Raw genomic sequence first — 19,127 nt, 5'->3', positions numbered from 1 at the left:
GTTGAAGTCGGTTGGCTAGCGTTTGGCCTCCCATTTTTGCCATATTTCTGCGCCTTGGTTTCAATATTGATAAGGGAGATAGGTCTGTAAGAACAGCATCTATCTGGGGGCTTATCCGCTTTGGGTATTACTACTATTGTGGCCAGTCTCAGGTCCAACGGAAGGGATCCCTCACGTTGGCAGGTTTCGTACATTTTAGTAAATGTGGGGTGATTACGTTAGACCCTATTTTTTTCCAGATCTCTACCGGGAAGCCATTGGGTCGCAGGGTTTTTCCGGACTGGAGATCCGCCATGGCTGCAGACAACTCTTCCTCCGAGATATCAGTCTCTAGCAGGGCACTTTGGTCGGGTGTTAGTGCTGGGTGGGTAATTCCTGATAGGGCTGTGGCATCAATGGGGGTAGTTGGTGCTTTATAAAGCTCCTTGTAGTAGGATGCGAACCCTTCCGCTATGTCCCTATCTGCCGTTATCAGTATGTCCTCCTGTGTCTTTTATTGCTCTGACGTGCCTGAGCCCCTCATCTCGTTTCTCTAGCCATGCCAGTTATTTACCCGCTTTGTCCCCGGTTTCATACACTCTGGCACGTATTGCTGCGTGCGCCTGTTTTGCGTTATCCAGAGCAACATTGGCAGCTGTTTCTGTGCTAGCTGTAAAGCACAATGTGTTTCTGGTTTGCTTTGGGATAGGTGGTCTACCTCTGCCCTTTGCACTCGTATCTCAGCTTCTCGGAGTGCTTCCGTCTGCTTTTTTTTGTGGGTGGCGATCCAGGAGATGAGTTCTCCTCTTAGGACTGGTTTATATGCCTCCCATACGGTTATCGGACTTCCCACGGACATTGCATTTAATTCGAAGTACAATTTTGTAACATTTTGGGCCTTTTCTATTAGTTCGGGGAAGCCCAGATAATAACTATTTAGTCTCCAAGTGGGCGGAGGGACCGGACTGTCAGTGCAGAGTTCTAATATGAGCGGAGAGTGGTCTGATATGCCTCTGGGTAGAAGCTGTGTATCGTTAGCTAAGTGTAGTTCGGAGGCTGGGAGGAAGAAATAGTCCAGCCGTGACATAGAGGCATGTGCCCCCGAGAGGAAAGAGTATTCTCTCGTATTGGGGTGGAGATGTCTCCACACATCTTTTAGTCCCAGTGCATCCACAAAAGTAGCGAGTTTAGTCCGAGTGGAGGGATTTCTTGCACGAATATGCGTGCGGTCCAGTTCCGGATTCATGACATCGTTGAAGTCTCCCCCCACTATCACCAAGTTCGAGGGCTCGGCTGTGATTATGGGAGTTATGTCTTCAATTAGGGCGGTAAGTAGTGTTGGTGGTGCATAGATGGCTAGCATGGATACGGTGCGTTCCCAGAGAGTCCCAGTCATGTGCACATATCTACCCCCTGGGTCCTGTGTGACAGTGAGTAGATCAGGCGTTTGTGTATTAGGATTAGTACACCACGGGCCCCCATAGAGAAGCCCGCGTGTAATGCTGTTCGGTAATTGGACCGTCTGAAGAGGTTGCAGTTAGTTCCTGCTAGGTGTGTTTCGGTTAAGAATGCTACATCTGGTGTGTGTCGATTCAAATGCTGCAATACAAGGCGTCTCTTAATGCTATTACCCAGCCCATTCACGTTCCATGTCATCAGTTTGATGGATTTCGTATTATTTTTATTAATGGACTCCATCATGTCGGTTGGGAGTTGGCTGTCGCCGAGTGTGATACATGTGTCCTATAACATTTAATTTTGTACCCCCGGAGGCAGCAAGACCCTGATCCACAGCGTGTATAAACATTTGAGCCCGATTGAGACCACGGGCCAACCAAAAACAATGAACTGTATAAACAATTTCTGGTACAAATTCAAACTCCCTTGTTCCCTCCCCATACTCCGCCCCAACATGAAGTACCTGCCGCCCGAACATCAACCCGAGCTCAACTAGTATCCGCTCAGATTGCCCTTAACAATTCTTACTGTTTCTATCGCTTTTACAACTGTTTCCACGAAAAACTATGGGGGGTGTGTGTTCGTCTGAAACAGCCGCCGTATAACTTTTCAACTATGTCAGTTACCTTGATGCCTGGTACACATCCGAGGTTGGTTTCACATCAAGTCGGTACCGCTGTCTAGATGGTTGCTGTTGTTTCGATCGTTATCTTAACCCTCCCCCACAGCTAGCGGTAGGTTGTCATCCCGGACCGGAAGTTGGTCGGGGGGGTTCCCTGGCTGGTGGGTTGGCAAGGTGCACATTTCTGTTTCTTCGGTTCAGTCTCCAGTCGCCTTCTATGTGTAATTCCGCCCATTTCCAGGCCTCCTTCGGGTCGGTGAAATGGACCGTTGTCCCTTCGTGGAAGATTTTCAGTTGGGCCGGGAAAATTAGCCCATATTTAATGTTCAAAGAGCGCAGCTGTTTTTTGATTTGCTCAAATGATTGTCTTGCCTTCTGAACTTCTCTCGTATAATCTGGGAAGAATGCAATCCTGGAGCTGTTATTTGTTATCGTGCCTTTGGTACGTGCCATATGCAGTAGTGCGTCCCGGTCTCTATAGTTTAAAAACTTTGCTACCACTGTCCGTGGCGGGGATCCAGGCGGTGGAGGATCGGTGGGGATTCGGTGGGCCCTTTCTATCGAGAAAAATTTGGAGAATCTCTTCTTGTCGAACAAGTCAATGAGCCATTGCTCGAGAAACAATTCCATGCAGTCTCCTTCGGCCTTTTCGGGCAGGCCTAGGATCCGCACATTATTCCACCTTGATCTGCCTTCTCCTTCGTCCACTCTTGCTTCTAGTACCTTTAGGCGGGCAGTGGTTCTATTCAATTGTTGCTCCAGGTTCCTGAGGCCATCTTCCGTCCCGGATATGCGCTGTTCAGCTTCCCCAGTACGGGACGTTAGCTTTTGGAGATCATTGCGTGGTAAAGAAACGTCCACACTTATACCATCCATTTTTTGTTCCATGGAGGCACGTGAATCAGCGATTGCTGCCATAATGTCTTTCAGAGATATCGCTTCTCTTTCTTGTGAGAGGGTATTTTCCGGGCCAGGAGAGTCCTGCTCCGGTAGTTGGTCTGTCGGCTGGGAGGTGGTAGCAAACGCATATTGGTCCATCCTGCTCTGTGTCGTTGGTTTCCGTGGTTTGTCTTTCCCCATCCTATGGCGGTGGGCGGCTGCGTGGGACACAGGAGTTCGTGCAATGTGTGTTAACAGGTTTGAGGTGAGTCTCGGTTCTTTGTCCACGAAGGCGGGCAGAGAAACCGTTGCATCTGCTTAGGAGGTTGTCTGTAAGCCACCCACTGACCGGGTGTAGCGCTGATCTCCACGGCCCGCAAGCGTAAGGTATGTCTTCTTTTCTTCGGTGGTGTCGGACCGCTGGGGCTCGGATCTAGGCCAGTTTGTTATAGGCATATGTTTGTCAATAGGTAGTGTTACGCCGGGATTTCTCCTATGCCTCTTTGTGCAGGAGTTATTTTTACAGTCAGGCCTGAGTCTGCCTACGAATCGGGTACTTCTCCCACTGTAGTGGTCGCCGGGTTGCTTCCCGCCCTGCCCGTAAGGTGTGCGTGCTGGCCTCGGGTGGTATGTCTTTTGGGGTGGCACAGTATCACCTGTCTGGCTGACCAGGTCGAGTATTGCTTCTTTTGCTTGGGCGTTGCTGCGGGTCCGGTCCGCACCGGGGCGCGCCCCGCCTCCACACAGCGTCGTCTGTTGGGTACCGCTGTCCCCCCGCAGTCTGTGATACAGTGGATTAAAAGGGGGGCACGACCCCTGGATCGCAGGCCCGGACCGGGCGGGGATGCAACCGGAGCCACAGTCCGCCCCACCAATCGCTCCAGCAACCAGCGATCCAATCGCCGGTCTCCTACCTCTTGCTGCGATCAGCCCCAGGCACTCCTCAGGTCCCCCGGGTCCCCAAGACCACCGTTGGTTTCCCCCAAGCACCCACAGGTATTTGGAAGTGCCCGGAATCGGGTGATTCGGCTCCTCTGAGGCGTAACGCACCTGTTGGTGTTCCCGCCTCAGCAATTTCTCGGGCAATGTTTTTCGACGCTGCTCCTACCAAGGTTGGCCACAGCCGAGCGCGGGTCGTTAAGCTCAGCGCCACGCCTCCTCACCTCGCGGTGGGTGGCTGCAGGTCACTGTGTGGTCCAGTTCGATCTCCGAGGGCGCACGGCGGCCATTTTGCTTGCCGCAATCATTCCATCCCGCAGCTCCCAACTCTCCCTCAGTGTTTCGGCCCCACACAATTGCGTTTTCCCTTATCAGATGGTGCACGGCCCTCGAATCACAGGCTTGGAGCGGTAGGGAGCGCCGCTAAGTTCGTATCGCGGTCGGAACCGCAGAAGCACCATCAACCAGCGGCCCGACAGCATCTCTCCTACTGCTTGATGCGCTCAGTCCCAGGCGCACCTCAGGCCCTCCAGGCTTCCCAGACCACCGCTGGTTTCCCCAAGCGCCCGCAGGCATCCGCAAGCGCCCGGGCTCGGGTGACTCAGTGCCTCCGAGGGGCGATGCACCCGTTGCTGCTCTTGCTCCGGCGGCGTCTCAGGGAGTGTATTGCAGCGCTGTTTCTCCTGAGGTAGTCCCCAGCCGGGCGCGGGACGTCGGGCTCAGCGCCACCCCATCTCACCTCACAACGGGTGGCTGCAGATCACTGTGGGGTCCGGTCCGCGCTCCGAGGGCGCACGGCGGCCATCTTGGTTGCAGTACTCGTTACAGCCCGCAGCTCCCAGATCTCCCTCGGTGTTTCTTCTCCACACGATTGCGTTTTCTCTGCAAGCACACCAGAATGTAGTGCGGATCTTCCGCTTTCCGTACATATGATTATATTTTCTCCTCCATAACGGAATCAGGCAGGATGTGTCAGGATAATACGGCGGCTCGCGGAGCGGTGCAGATTCACGTCTGCATCGGCTCGTAGCTGGCCACGCCCCCCATATGTAAGCATGTTTGCATACATGCATGTATGATATGATCAAGCTGTTAAGATGCTAAATGCTTTGCTATTATAAATGGTAACGCAGACTCTAATTTTACTGTGTGCGTGACACTACTATTAGCTCTCTTTCTATGTAGCTACTTTTCAATATAATGTTAATATAGACCTCTAGAAGCTAAAGCGCTTTGAGTATACTTGTGCTGTTTCGCAGCACTACTGTTGCAATTCTAGGCACTGCAGCCCAGACTGCCCTTTTAAGCATGAATCACACTCTTCGCTGCAAGACACTACATTCTACGCAGGCTTGTCAAGCCAATGCTAGTTTACTATAATGAGGGGAATTCTGAAATGAAATGGTATCTCATGTGTTGCTCCCATCCCGTAGGAAAGAATAGGATGAAATACCATGACAGTCCTCTTCTCTTCCCTACTTCTGATGCTTTGCAGCAGCCTCCTACCTTCACTTACACCCCTAAGTCTTATGGTGGATCTGTTCAACTCTCATCCCCTCTGGTCTTCTCCTCCAACCTCTTTTTGACTCTTCTTTCCTTCAACTCTTTTTTCTACCTCTTACTTAGTACGCTCCTATTCTCCGCCACTGTCACCTCGAATATCCTAGTGAACACACACCTTCAGCTCTCTGCCATATCACTTCTAATCACCTCTGTACTCCTTACTTAGTCTCCGCGTTTAGTGCTCCCCTTCAGCCACCTCATGCATCTGTTTCTCTTCACTATCTCCTTACCCTCTGGCACCCGTTTACTGTTCGCCACCTCCTTACTCTTTACCAGCTCCTCACTCTTCACCACCTTTACCTTCCTCTCCTGTTCCCTGCAACCTCCCTCCTGCCACTTCTGCTCTCGCCCCCAGCACCATCCAATGCTCCATCACTGTCTCTAAACTATTATTCTGCACCACTCTAGCACTATACTCTGGAACACTCACTGCTGGGCTGGGATCTGACCTTTAAACAGGGCTTAGATTGAATGGTTTTACTCTGATTGATTGGAGAGGGTCTGGGCATGCTCAGTGGCTGTGATGTAGTTTGTTCCCCTTGGAGGGCATCTTTAAATACATCAGGCACCATCTTGGATGAGGATCCCATTCTAGAGTGTTTTCCCAGATGGCTGGACTGCAGTTGCTGCTCTCTCCCTACGTGTTGCTGGAAGACTCCCCACCCAGAAATGTTACGGCTGCTTCCTGTGCACCACAGGTGAGAGGGTATGATGAACATTCCCACTGAGGGGTAGAGAGATTGCATAACAGCTTCTACTGCATGTGGACTGATGTTGATGTTTCTCCCATCGGTTCCAAAGAGAGGAGTGACTACAGGGGTCTCACCCCATCGTGCCTGCAGCTTTAAGGAACATTATATATATGTCACGGTCTAAAGTTAAATTGTACAACATCTTGGCTCTGTCTAAATTTGTCACAAAAAGGTTGCACATTTTTTTAGGACAGCCTTCATAATTCAATTAATACATTATTCTTTTTATTCTAAAAAGTACATTAACCCAAACATGTTGTCTACTTTATCATTCTCTAAACAGTGCAAATGAGTCAAGTAACGAATCAATTAACAACATGCTTGAAAACAAGCTTTAAAGTACATTGGAATAAAAGAATTAAGTACATTGTTCTGGTCATGAAGTGACTGTAGGGGCTCTTCCCCCTCTGTGCAGGTCCCTCCTCAGTATGGGGAGGAAATGGAGCTCCCTCTGGGTGTCCAGTTGCTGTATGGGTGAAGGTTGTGCTTTCTTCTTACCCTTTTGGTATTACATGGGAGAAGGGAAAAGGTTTGCCACGACTACTGGCTTTGCTGGGTGGAGAGCCCTCCTGTGGGGTACTCAGGTCTTCCCGACACACAGTCTTTGTGCCCCAGACGTGTACGTGTGTTTTCCTAGATGGGTCAGGGTTTTGCTGTTATAGAAGAGTGGGATTATGTGAAATCCAGTTCTTCTTAGAGTGGTTGCTTACACAGGCGGCCGGGATACCTCAGACATGAGACATGTTCATCTCTATCCCTCCAAGCATTATGGATCCGACTCTGGTTTCTCCGTAGTCCTCATCCTCCCAGATCTGTAGTGGACTCTCTCTTCTGGGTTTTCCCTCCGACATCAAGGGGAATTCTTAATGGTGTAGTCCTTGAACGTTGGGTTTCTGGAAAAAGGTGGGGTAACGTGGACTGAGGATATAATTCTCCAGGTTATAGCTGGTTTTGAGGCACCAGGGACATGTCCAGGTTAATTTGATGACCAGGAGGTCAATTTGCACAGAGCTATAGACTAAAGATGTGTTGTTACGTACGGAACTTGCAGGCAAGCAGTGAGTAGAAGAGCTGCCTAAATTGTCGTGGAAATAAATGGCAAGGCATGAATACTGCTCAAATGGTCCTCAACAATAAATTGGCATATGGCCCTTTTTTAGATGAAAGGCATCAGTGCATGCCAGTATGTGGCCAACAGGTCTGTTCTGCCAGTGTTAACAGAGCAACGACAGCCCCGAAGTGTCCAAATCGGCAGTCTGCGCTGTTACCTGCTGTACCATATCAATTCCACAACTATCTGATGCAAGAGGCAGGGAAGAGAAAAGAGGGGGAGAGCAGAGAGTTTGGGGGCAGGGAATAAAACAGCACCCGGAGGGAAGGACAAGAGAGAAGGAACCCAGGAAGAGCCAAAAGCCTTCATGCTATCAGAAACCTCTTACATTAGTTATCACCAGCAAGTTTTCATGAAAGTCATGCCCTCTGAGAGCATGGGCATGGCTTGGAAACTAGTGCTAGGTGATGGTGCTGTACAATATGCACATCTTGTTGCAAACAATAAGTGTCAATGTGTGCATGCCCTTCTCCACATGGTTTCATATGCACTCATGCATTCTATTTCAGAGTTGGACAGTCCTATTTTTTGATGCTGGAATGACTGATAAAGTGTTGAACATTACTGGTGATACTATTCCGGATGCTACACAGTTCAAAGGCCTTTTACGGGCCTGCACAGCAGACTTCGTGATGTAGAATGTTAGAGGTATTAAATCAGCCGGCAGCAGCCAACAGCTCAGATATTAATTGTCACTTGATGATCAGGCCTTGAAGTCGAATGTTTTTTGGAGCTGGGCACAACACAAATTCATGCCTATAAATGTAAAATGAAATGAACAACTGCAATACCTTAAACATTTTTTTTTATTAATGTGTTTGGTTTATTATAAACCGTTAACATGTTTATGCATTAGAAAAAAAACATTTAATTTTAAAAAGTCTTAAGAAAATGACCTAAAACTATTGACTTTGCCAATGTTTAATTTGTTATGTCATCCAATCTATCAGCAAGCTGTGATTGCAGTAGGCCAATATGCTCTCTTGTGAGACCCAGTGGCCAGCAGGTGCCGCACCAAGCATGCATGGTCGCCCCTTTTCACAATCGACCAGTGTTTGTGTGGCAGGAACCTTTCCCTTACCTTGCATGAAGGCACTCTGAATTCCATTCTCGATGGCTTCTCGCAGGTCTGTCAGCAGATGCGCACTCATGTTTTCAGAATATTCAACTATTGGGGCTATCACTGGCCCTGCTTCCTCGCATGGCCTCACCCCCAGTTCAACAGTCACCAGGTGGCGTTTTTCACCAATCGTCCTGTCCAGTGTATCTGAAAGACCATCGTGCAAAGATTAGTAACAACCATCCTCCTCACGAACATGCTCTTAATTTCAAAACGTGTTTGCTAGCGGAATGTGCTTTTATTATGAACAATTGAAAGAACAGAAATAGCATAATAATGTCACAGATAAACATAACCCTGAACGTCCATGTGCCACAATATGCACTTGTAGGGATGATTGATGGGTTAAAAGACGTCTGCTGGCACCTCTGGGCGACCCATGGGTTGGAATACTGACCTGGCCAACTCGACTCGAAATAAGATTCACTGAATGTGGATGACAATCTCCAGAATCATTTTGCATGAATCATTTCACAAGAGGTTGGTTATAGTATAGTGTGAATGTCCGTGTTGGAAAGGGGGCGGGTTTCCCATGCCGGTAAACGCCTGCTAACTAAAGGCTCAGGGTCCTTACCAGCTAGTACATTCTTTTTTTTTTTTTTCTCTTTAGGGGGAAGCGGTTTGCACGTGCCGATTTCCCATACAAGAAACTACAAAGCAAGATGGCCAATGGAAAGCCAATTTGCAAAGCAGAGACTGAGGACAGGCCTGTGATTTAGGGGGGTGAGCTTTCTGAACGTGGAGGGAAAAGCAGGGGTGGATGCCGAACCGAAAGAGGCCCTGGAAATAATTTTCTAAGTGTCCCCACATTACACATATTCAGAAAGCCAAAACCCTTTTCCTATGAGAACATTTGGAAATAAATAGGTTACCAAACAAAAGAGGCCTAGGGTGCGGAGGCCTACTGGGAAATCTCCAATGCGCCACAGTCACAGTGAGCGTGAAGATTCAATGAACTGGCTTGGTGCTACTTCCTGAAGTTCAGCAGTTCTCTCCCATGTTCATAAGGGCAGTTCCAGTTTCCTATGATAGTCAGGAACCAGGAATCCAGAGTTTCCATACTATGAGTGACGCAGGTGAGGTCAGAGATCAGCCTGAAGATCTCGGTATCTGCATTCGTTTTTTTCCTTTAACCAATGGAGTGATGATCACATGCTTCCGGGCCACAAGAAAAGGAAGCAGAGTCAATCTTGGACATGAGTAGTGTGATGGGAAACTAGTTTAGCTTAACTATTTTGGTCTTGCAGATGTTTATTGATGATGCTGAAGTTATTAATCCATTACAAACATGCAGCGGGCCACAGATGGCCTAAACAACATGCCAAATCCTAGAGATGGATCCAAGGGTTTTACTGTAATTTCATCCAGTGTGCCAAGAGTCATCCCCCTCACCCACTCTTCTAGGTGTAGCAGTTCCCACCTTGACCCAGGCATTGCTAAGCCCCAGCTTATTAAATATTGTTTATTAACACCTACTATGTCATCTCTAGTGTTCTAGGAGTTAGGAAGCCTCATCTATCGAAGGCTTCCTCTGGGACTTACTAGGTGAGACCTACTCTAACTTCGGATTAGTTTTGAGGAGTATACGGGTGACTTCCAAATACTCAAGCCCCACTCCGTCTCGTGCGTTTCAAGCCCTGATGTTCCTCTTGCTGTATTCTCTCGGTTACTCTCACCCCTTTCTGCACCTACTCTCCTCCCTGCAACTCCACCCCCTTCTCTCCTCTCTCTCCGTACCTCTTTCTCCTATTTCCCTCTGATTTCTCTTTCCTTCTACTACCTACCACTACCCATCAATGTTACCACTCCCTTCTCCACACTACTGCCCGCTCCGCCACACTACTCTTCCCCTCCTACACACTATTACCACTTCACACCTCCACCCGCTTCCCAATCACCATCCTTTCACTCGGACACTCACTTCCCACTCACTACTACACTCCCCCTAACACTCCATATCACACTCATCCTGAACACACATTCACTACAGGTAGGTACGACTTGATCTCAACAACCAAGGCATCACCTCTTTCAAAAGTCACCTCCACGCTCCAGTATGCCATCCTTCCTCCTGCAAGTCTTTTGGTCTGCCTCCACCTCCTCCTCTGACCTCGCCAGAATAATCCACACCTTCCTGCTTCCCGTCTCCCCTCTTGTCCTCCCCCCTGTGTAATCTAGCACAGTCTCCCCCCAACCCCTCGTGAAGTGTTACAACGGCAAGAAGGCACAAATAGATGTTGACCCCCAGCCCTTTTCTCTGCATGGGGAAGTTGCGATGCAAAAATGGTAGCCCACAGCGGTGTATGTCCTGGTTCGTGTTCAGATGCCTATTTGCAGCAAATTCCATGGTAAGTTGTGGGGCGGGAATCCAGGTTTGTTTTTGGCTGCTCCGCGCCTCTGTAATATACCTCTTGTAGAGGGGGCTTCCTCTCTTCTGTTGGTGCTTGGTGAGCGCTGCTGCACAGCTCGTTTGTTTCCCAGGTTGTGGATTCTCTTTCCTCTGGTGACCCATATACTTCTGTTGGCTGAAGTGCTCGGGTAGGAGGCGTTGAGGAGATATATCCATACTGGTGGTTTGCTGTGCTTCCTGAAGCTTTGGTTGCCTGCAATTAAAGAAATGAGGCTGGCAAGCATCTGTTTAGGTATGGGGTGATGCAATGCTGTGCCACTTATATATAGGCAGGCACTTGGGAAGGGGCCAGGAATTGGGGCTCTCTCAACTGCCACTTTCTGCATGTCGGAAAGGCTGTTGCATCCATCCTGGTAGCCCTCCCCCTAGTGACAAATACTGACTGTCACAAGAGGTGGTAGGGAGGACCTAAGGACTGCAGCATGATATGATATGACATGATATGATATGGCATTTATAACGCGCCTATAAACAAGTGGGACAGGCTAGGCAGGCGTGAGAATTCAGATCATAAGATTGCAGAGTAGCACATTTGACAGTGGGATTCCGATGAAGAGGCGACCAGTTCATGGCACACCCAGAGAAGTCATTTAGATGAGGTATCTGCTCCTATACAGTATGCACAAAGGGAAGCCTTTCTTGTTCCAAGGTTAGCAAGTTTTTAAGCAGGATCATTGATGAGGCATGCTACCTACATAAGTAGGATTTCCATAACCGGAACCTCGCTGTAGAGCTTGCCCATTTTGAAGTGTAAATTTACATAGACATGAACCTTTTCAGATTGTGGTTAGGCACAGGACTGTTTTATGAAACTGCAACTACAAGGATTTCAAGCAGGGTTTCTAATTTTCTGGAATGCATTTAAAGCAGACACAGAAGTCTCTTAAATTGAGCACTACCAACATCTTGGCGCAGAGTATAGCAGAAAGGAGTGCATCTCACCAAGATTCTGGTGACCTCTGTCATGTAAAGTCCCACTCTCCATATTCCCTCAGTGCATGCTAGTCATGTGCCTCTGTAACAAGGCTGAAGAACTCTATTGTATCCAAGGATAGCAGGGTGCCAACAAGGATCAGTCAGGAGGCAGCACACAGGCTGCACAATAGGATTTATTCATAGGTTTCAGTATTTCATGGTCTCTTACGCTGCAGGTTATTAGAGACTGATAGAGTGGTTGGGGAATGTGTCTGGGTTGATTGCAGGGTTACCTGTAAGTTGTGCGCGCCCATTAAATCTAATTTCTTCTGCTGCGCAAAGAATGTCGGGGGCGTGCACGCACAGCTCATACATGGAAAAATGCACACTAGATCTGTGCATTCCCGATTCCTCTACAGACTGCATCAGAAGCTTTCACCTCCTATATCTTCCATAACTCCCCATCGCAGTCCCGCTTGCCTCACTTTCCGGCTCAGACCCACGACTGTCACCTTCTCAAAAGAGAAACAATTCAAGAAATGGGTTTGTCCTGTTTAAATTAACACAGAGTTCTCTTGCTTCCAAAGGATTCACGATCCAAGTCACCTGACACCCCCACTCAGCATTTCAAGGTGCTACAGTGCACAAATGTACAGAACAGCCACGTTGCTTAACATTCAGTACAGACCGGACACATTCCAACTATTTAGAAAAGATTTCACTAGATCTTTTGTGTATTAAACCGCATTTTATAGCTTGCAAAAGAGATTATTTCTGAAAATGTGATTCTTATTGATCATTTGATTCACAAAACTGTCTAATAGCCTCCCTCCCATAGTGTACTGCACATTTTTGGTTTTAACACATTTTTGTCGCACTTGTGCCACAAAATTGCTGAAACCATTGTTACAAAAGAGAGAGGGAATGAGGGTTCTGAACTGGTAATATCTGATTGGCAAAGCAATGGGCAATGCCATGGCATGAAACCCGCAAATCACAAATCTCTTTTTCCAAACTCCTCTGTTGTACTACTCAATGAGAAATTCCCTAACAATATTTGCTCCAATCAGCAACTTTGTAAGAAGCAAGTCGGGTGCCTGGCTTTCCATTTCCAAGCCGCAAGGCGGATTTCATATTGGGAGATATTGGGCTATTTTGCAGAAACTGGGGCTGGTTGGACTACTTTTGGCGGCAGATCTGTTTTTTTGTCCTCCTGAGGCTGCCTTTGTAAAAATACGCACCCACTCAACACCCACTCAACACCCACTCTCTCCAATGTCCCAACCCCACTCTCTCTACCCCACTGACCTCACTCCCACTCTCTCTTCCCATACCCACTGTGAGACAGACATCATATCAAGAGAGACACAGACTTAAAAGCATTCGTTTTAAAACCGTCATTTGCTAGGGTTCCTGGGGTGGTGGAATGCCGGACTGAGCTCAACTCTAAAAGGATGGTTCCCTTAACTGATATTTCTAATGGCCGTCGTCGTCTAATATTCCAAAATAAAAGTCTGTCTGTGTCAAACCTATGCTTGCACTCACGCTGTACAAAAGTGTGATAGGAAGTCTTTTGAAAAGGAAAAATAGTGGGTAAACAAAAATGGCTAAACCAAAGTAGGTTTCGGGCGGTCTTCTCACCAGGTGCAATTTGGTCAATGTCACAAAGATGAGGTCACTCACCAGGGGCCTTTGTAAATTCTTCTCCACAGGCCCCTTATAGTGAATTCAGACACCTTCAATGTTCTTGGGTTCCTTGGGGATCCCTTCCACAAGCTTTAACTTGTTCACTTTCAGCTTTCAATACAAAAGAAGTCTACTTTTCTCAATAGGCCTCTCAGGGTTCCCTTCAGCTAGCCCAGGCCTCTTCCAGCTTTCAAAACAGAAAATACTACGTCTGCTGGTCAGGATGTGCCTTTTCCTATGAACAATCTTTCTTGCATATCATTCTCTTACGGGGTAGAATCAGAGGCTTTTGAAAACGCTAGGCTCTTTACTTTTCCTCAGCGCGACCATTCTGACCCTTTGCCCCTCTCTTGATTCTTTACTGTCACTTCCTTTTACACTTTTTATCTTCAGGTGCTTCCTGCACCATTTTTCTGTGTTCCTTCCTCTTTTCTGTGCACACTTGCACCGTCTTTTACTCTTTATCTTGGTTGTGCCACTTGCACACTTCTTTCATGCTTTCGTGCACTCTTGCATTGGTTTCTTTCTTTTCGGGTCACTTGCACCCCTTTATATACTGTCCTTTAATTCGTGCTTCTTACACTTTTTCCACAGGCTTTTGACCCTCTTCGTGTCCCTCTCACCCTCTTTTATACTGTCCGTTCTCTCCCGTGCCTCTTGCACCTCCACTGCCTTTTGGCCTTCTTTCTTTCATATTGTTTCATTGTCCAATACACAAGCGCATCTTGCGCTTACACTGTTACTTGCATCTCTGAGGACTTCCATTCAGCTTTAAACAAATGCTCACTTCAAACGCAGTCTTCTTTCTTATGTGTTTCTGGATCGCGATCTTCACAACCCCGGCTCTGCAATGCATTCAGACTCACCGGGCTGAGGTCTGGGCCGCCGTCTCTCTTTGTTCCAAGGTCAGGGTCTCACCACCTGCCCCCCTCCACCAGAAACTCCTGGGCTATCCCACCAGCCCAGGCGAATGAGCACTTGCATGCACAGGATCTGCAGGGCACCAGCACACCTGTCGGTTCCCACACACAGACCCTTCTTGGCTCCCTGGAGACACGGCTCCCTTGCCACGCACCTGCTCTTTCACACAGCAGTTCCTCAGCATCTCAGTGTCCTGGTCTCTGGCCTCTGATCCTGGGCAACTCTAGCATCTCGGCTCTTCTCCTGCCATGCTCTCCTGCTTGCTCTGCAACTCGCTCTACACCTCGCTCATACACTTGTGTCAGCCCACACCTTTTATATTGAAAAGACCAGTCAATTGGAGTCAGGTGTGAATGGTTACTATTGAATGCCTGAACCTGCCTGACTATTAGCGGAATGACTGGAGTTCTTTCTATGGTAGGCTTCCCTTACTTTCCCCACGTTACTCCTATGGGTAATCTTTACTGATCTTGGTTGCCTCTTCCTCGTCTCAGTATTTGGTGGAAATGGGGAGGAGGAGATGGGGTGAGACTGGAGATCCCCATAAAGGCTGAGGGAGAATAGACTGAGGTATTTTTGGGACTGAGGAAATATCATGTCTCACCCTTGGGTGACCCTCCACTCAGGTGATCCTCCCTCGCTTGTCCACCCCCAGAGTCGGGATCCAAAAGTGATGGCCCTTCCCTGGCCACTGGAATGGAAGATCCTGAGGGAGTGAGTGGGAGAATACTGTTGAGTTTCCCACACCACCCACCCATCCCAACCCCATTCCGAGAGCTGGTTGGCTTTTGTTTGGGCTACTTTTGACAAGTCATCCCGAGACTGCTTTGTTCTTCATGTTTTATTTGTTCCCAACCAACTTCTAAGCACACCCACACACCACTACCCTCCCTACCCCCTGCCTCTCTACACCCACCTACCCAATCCACACCCTCTCTACCCCATACTCTCTCTACCTCCACCCACTCAAACTACCCCCACTCTCTACCCGCAACCATGCACCCACCCATCCCCTACTCTCTATCCCCATACACCCAACCTACCCCCACACTCTCTACCCACACCCACCCTACCCCTAAATACCCACCCTACCCCTAAATACCCCAACCTTCTCAACTCCCAACTAACCTACCCCCCACTCTCTCTACCGACAACCCACTCTATCTGCCCTCACCCACCCACCCAACCTCCACTCTCCTTACTCCTCTCTCTACCCTCACCCACTCTACCTCCACTCTCTACCCCACCCTAACCCCATTCTTTCTGCCACCCACCCTAACCCCACTCTCTGTACCCCCATCCACCGATCCTATCCCACTCTCTACCCCATGCTACCCCACTTTCTCTACCCCACCCTACCCCCACTCTCACTAAACCCACCCTACCCCCACCATCTCTACACCCACCCAAACCGCTCTCTACCACCACCCACCAAGCCTACCCCATCTCTCAAAACACCCATCAAGGGCGTGGCCTGGAGCGCCAGTGATGTGGCTGCTCCTCTGATAGCCTCTGTGAAAAGCCTGCAGACAATATCCTGAAAATGTGGTTCCCGCCGTCGCAGTAAGATAATCAAGACATCAGCTGCAATCGGAACATCGGGGCTCCAACTGGCAGCGAGCTGAGCCCCTAACGCTGGCCAGGAACCGAGATCGTAGCCTCCGAAGTTCTGAGAGGACCACCGCCGAGGTAACCCAAAATGGCGCACAGACCTGGAAGTGCAGCTGCAGCGCCTCGTTGGGGCTGCCAATGACCGATGGCTGATGCAAGCTGGAAGTTATTAATACGCACTGCACCCCCTCCTTTCCGACATTGCTGGACTGTTGGTTCGGCCTGCCCCAGGTCCCTCTGCCGCAGAGATAGCAGTGGAGCGGACTACTGCGTGATCCCGGGGAGGCGACCCCCTGAAGGGAAGAGGAGACAGGCGGGCAGGCAGTGGCAGAGCTCATCAGGAGAGCTGCCGGCTGATAAAGGTGGCTCTTCTGCGCCCCCGTCACATATCAGCTAGCCCTCCTCTCAAAGCCCGCCGCAACAAGGACTGGCATTCAGAGGTGAGACCCCACTACGCGGCTGGGGGTAGGGGCAACAGTAACCCACGCCACCCGCACTCTCCTAGGCTGCCCTGCAGTAGCTCCTGGCGGTGGGAAGCGGGACCTGGACACGGCAGCCCCTTGGGAGCCCACTCTTCTACCACATCCAGCTCTTTCACAGGACTTCTCCCGCCCAGCTGCTCCTGAAACCTACAGCTGTTCCTCCGGCGCACCAAGCCCCCGCTTGCCATCTCAGCTGCAATCCCCAGGATTTAACTTTGTTCCCCAGAGCTGCTTCATCTCTGATCGCGGAGAGGGGTTGGCTTGCACGCTCTATCGGCTGTGACCCTGGATTAGGAGCCTCTCAAGGCAATGAAGTGCACAAGGGGGTATCCCGGGCCCTGACCCCGCTCCTATCACCCCATCAGTCTCACCCAACGGAGGGCGCCTCCGTGGCGCAGATCCTCTACTGTCCAGTTGATTTCCCATCTGTTGGAACCTCGCCTTGCCAGTGACCCAGCTTGAAACCTGCGCCATTCACTCTGGACCCAGTCCGGACAATACACTCCGCCCAGTGCTCGAAACCACGTTTTGCCCCACAGGGTGGCGGAGGTCCATGCGCCTCTCTCCCCCTGGCCACAGAGCAGGACTTCATTGGAGCCCCCTCACTTCCTCATTCAGTTCCAGGGGCCACACAAGAGTTCCCGACTAAGGCTCGCAAGTATGACCAAGCAACTTAAACTAGCTAAAAGCATAGACATTACCACCATGCTCCATCCTGCCGACAAGGGAAGGAAATCGGAAGCCCCTAAATCCACACCTCCAAAACCCTTGGAAGAAAGGGGACAGCTGGCAACCAAGGAAGACATTCAGGCCTTCATATCAGATATCAAAGCAGAATTTAGACCCTACATGTCGGAGCTGACCACAAAGCTAGAGCAGACGGACCAGAGGGTCTCTGAAGTGGAGCAAAGGCTGAGAGAAGTGGAGGATTTGACCCAGGAAAACTCTGCAACTCTCTTAGAAGTACAACGCTCGATCCAGGCACTACTCAATAAAAACGAGATCCTTGAATTCAAACAAGACCTCAAAAACAGAGCCCGACTTAACAACCTGTGGATTCAGGGGGTTCCCTCCCCGGTCCTGGATAAAGACTTGGCCGAATATGTGGGTGACTTCTTCCAGTCGTTGCTCCCACACTTAGAGATGTCACAGCTCACCCTAGATCGCACCCACAAACTGCGCCCTCGCCGAGGCATGGAAGCAGACGTCCCTCCGGATGTAATAACAAGGGTGCACTTCTATACCACCAAAGAAGCTATCGCAGCAATAGGAAGATCCCGTGATGAGCTGAGATTCCAGGGCTCCCCTCTCCGAATTTACCAAGACTTATCTCTCATGACGCTGCAAAAGCAGCGGGCCCTCCGACCTCTTGCGCTTTTCCTCCAAGATCACCAAGTCCGGTACCAATGGCTGTTTCCGATTGACCTGCAGTTCACCTATAAAGGAACTCTTCGTAGGATCAGCCAATTAGAGGATGCTGCAGCAATTGTATGCTCCGACTCTCCTTGAGGGGCAGAAGACGCTGTTACTAACCGTACCACTCAGGAACTGGAAAGCTGCCCCGTCAAACTGAAGCGTTCAAACTGGACGAGGGTGCAGAGAGGCCGGAACGTAAAATGATCACTTGCGATTCCAACTCTAAAGAGAGGGCATAGGAACATGGAGCTATGATTACACAGTTGCGGGCTTCAAACAGCCCATGCCCAACTCCAGGGTGCATGCCAATACCCCCTTGGAGTGGGATACTAGAAGATTTGTTACAATCGGGTTTAGCCCCGTTGGCAATGGGACACGCAGGACAAAACAAACCGGCTTCACAAGTTGTTAAAGGTTCAGCCTCCCATTGGAGGTCAATGTTAAAACCCCAGCCACGAGATGACGTCATGGTATCTAAACCCCCTGGCGATAACTGAGCCACGAACGCCCCAACCCCCTCCCTCAGGACCCACGATTGCCTTGGAGTCTCTCCCCCACCCCCGCATTTGATACTGAAATTTGTCTTGCTTAACATAAGTGGTTTGAACTCCCCCGCCAAACGCAAATCTGCTCTGCAGCGACGGCACGATGAAGAATCTGCAGTGGTTTTTCTGCAGGAAATGCACTTTCTACCAATGGATTTCTTACGCCTCCGCAGTAGGCACTTTCCGCTCCAAGTTCTGGCTTCCAACGGCACAAAAAAGGGAGGTACAGCGATTCTCTTCGCAAAAAGGGCTGAACCCTCAAATTCTGGAGACCCGACGATGCCCCGAAGGCCGCTATGTGGCAATCAAATGCCTGATGCTTGGGCAGCTATACTCACTCTTCTCAGTGTATGCCCCGAACGACGGTCAAGACACATTTTACGAGACACTGGGCAAGGCCCTCCTTTCGTTTGCAGAAGGTCAAATTATAATTGGAGGAGACTTTAATGGGGTCCCAACCCTGCAAAAGACAGATCACTACAATTGGCCTGCCCCCTCTTTGCCGCCTGCGGAGGAAAGTGTTCCGATTCATTTGGAAGGATAGGAAGTGAAGGATTCCCCAGAGGGCAATGCTGGGCAGTGCCAAAGTAGGCGGGCTGAGGGTCCCGGAACTGCGGAAATGATCAGGTAGCAGCACAACTGGCACACATACAGGCATGGGTCGTGTCATCTGAGCGTTCGAGATGGGTGGAGGTGGAGCAATCTCGTCTGTCGCTTC

The 19,127-nt window shown here is 49.6% G+C and overlaps 1 protein-coding gene across 2 annotated transcripts in view; it reads right to left on the bottom strand.

Annotated features, from left to right (window-relative positions):
• The window catches only part of GFM2 (GTP dependent ribosome recycling factor mitochondrial 2), a 925,389-nt gene that overhangs the window by 156,331 nt on the left and 749,931 nt on the right, over positions 1–19,127 (bottom strand). For both annotated transcript variants that reach the window (XM_069627482.1, XM_069627483.1), the window contains exon 18: positions 8,385–8,570. In XM_069627482.1, coding sequence (XP_069483583.1) covers positions 8,385–8,570 — 186 coding nt within the window. The remainder of the gene's footprint in view (positions 1–8,384; positions 8,571–19,127) is intronic.

The sequence above is a fragment of the Ambystoma mexicanum genome, chromosome 6p, assembly GCF_040938575.1.
Source record: "Ambystoma mexicanum isolate Mex_15411 chromosome 6p, UKY_AmexF1_1, whole genome shotgun sequence".
NCBI lineage: Eukaryota > Metazoa > Chordata > Amphibia > Caudata > Ambystomatidae > Ambystoma > Ambystoma mexicanum.
Note: the sequence above shows the minus strand (reverse complement) of the source record. Positions and strands in the feature narration are given on the sequence as shown.